Here is a 1840-nt window from a genome sequence, read left to right on the forward strand (position 1 = left end):
ATGCTTTTGTGAGACGAGAGTAGCAGTTGACTTGCTTGAAAATATATAGACTGAAGGTGACAATCACCATGATAAAATCCCTATACAAGGCATAACATGACAGGGTTTCTCTGTGATGAGAATTTTTTTAAATATTGTAGTTCGTCTTCAGATTTTTTGTAACTTTCTTCTTAATTTTTAGGACAAAGAAAGAAGTAGATAAAGATTAACATATGATAGATATTAGATAAATTAACATATGTAGAGGGTATCTGGCTTTTATAAATGTGAGTAGCTATAGAAAGAGGTATGCTTACACTGTATAATCTTCACTTTGGAGAGCTTTTATATAATCATGTAAATACAATTAATGTAGTATAATCTATTTCACTTTGGCTCTCCAAACTGAAAAGTAATTTTAGCATTATCTCCTTATGTTCATAACCTCTTTAATCCTTCTTTAACTGAAGCCCTGAACAGGTTCTTTTCATCATATCTTCCCATTTTTCAGCTCGATGTACATTAAGCCAAGCTCTCTCAGCATATTATCTCTTCTCAAAGTCTTTTGGAACATGAATATTATCATATCATCACACACCATTACTTCAGCTAAATATACCAATTTCCGTGTACCAGCCTGCCTAAACAATATTCCATGTTTCTAGCTACGTCGTCTACGAAAGTAGGGGTAACGAACAGTCTGTCACAGCGGCCAGGTGTGTTTCTCAACGTACGGGGTGTAGCCGGGCAGGTACAGGGTCTTCACATACCTCGCTCTGGCTTGCAACTGTTCCTGCGTGTCCGTGTGAGGTACTGTAGTTGTTCAGTTTTTTTATTGAATTTTTAAATATTTTTTTTTATCTACATGTATGTTTTTTAATGCATGGCTGTTTTTCTAGTGCTGAAAAAAAAAAATCACCCGTGGAATAATAGTGGTTTAATACATGTTTGAAAATAAGGTAACCCTAATACAATTAAGGATGGTAAATTAGCACTGTCCTCAGCTCTAAATGTAAAAATCTGTTTCATTTTTTCATTATGGCATTATCATTATTAAAGCATTTGCCTTCAAATAATCATGGTATATAAGACTAGAAATCAGAAGAGAAGCTGTCGGTAACGAGGTAAGAATACATGAGGACATGTAGAGAACGTCTATGGTTTTACTAAGGGGAAAAAAATTATAAGGAAGCTTCTATGATAAATACACCCTCCTCTTCCTCTTGATATAAGAATCTTTTTTCTTAAAAGTAGGCTAAACACAAATGCATTTTGTATGAAAGAAACTCAGGCTGCTATGAACAATAATGTACTGTAGAGAAAGATATCATAGTAGATGTGGTAAATTCAACAGCATTTTAAATTGTGTTTCCCTATAACAAACAGGATGCAAACTATGGTCAGGTGAGCATAGAACGGATTTAATTATTCATAAATTTTATTCATATTCATCAGCTATTTATGGTATCTGGAAATAAGTTAAAGCTCTGTGTTATATACATATTAATTTTAGGAAATTTTGTAGATGTTTTCACAGGTAGGCCATGCATTTCTAGGGTGTACAGCTTGCCATAGGGAACTATTTATTGTTTGATTTATTATTTGAGGTTAACTGTAGGTTTGTGTTAGTTGCCCCTTTTATAAAGATACAATGGTTTTGAAATAAGGATTTATTTTATGTACTTATTCATGGTTTCACATATACTTTTATGCAAGTTTTTAAGATATAGAATACAAAAATTGTGCCATGGTTAATCTTGAAACTTAAGATCTGCCTTGTACAAAAGCATGACCATGACAAAATTAGATTACCTGAGACTTTTTCTATTCCCCCACATTACACAAAGTAAATTATTCACTT

The 1840-nt window shown here is 32.9% G+C and overlaps 1 protein-coding gene across 1 annotated transcript in view; it reads left to right on the forward strand.

The window, feature by feature from the left end:
- The window catches only part of LOC119593849, a gene marked incomplete in the record, with an annotated part of 160221 nt that overhangs the window by 153622 nt on the left and 4759 nt on the right, over positions 1–1840 (forward strand). The window contains 1 exon segment of the mRNA XM_037942880.1: positions 645–789. Coding sequence (XP_037798808.1) covers positions 645–789 — 145 coding nt within the window.

Source organism: Penaeus monodon, chromosome 32 (genome assembly GCF_015228065.2).
Source record: "Penaeus monodon isolate SGIC_2016 chromosome 32, NSTDA_Pmon_1, whole genome shotgun sequence".
NCBI classification, from domain to species: Eukaryota; Metazoa; Arthropoda; class Malacostraca; order Decapoda; family Penaeidae; genus Penaeus; species Penaeus monodon.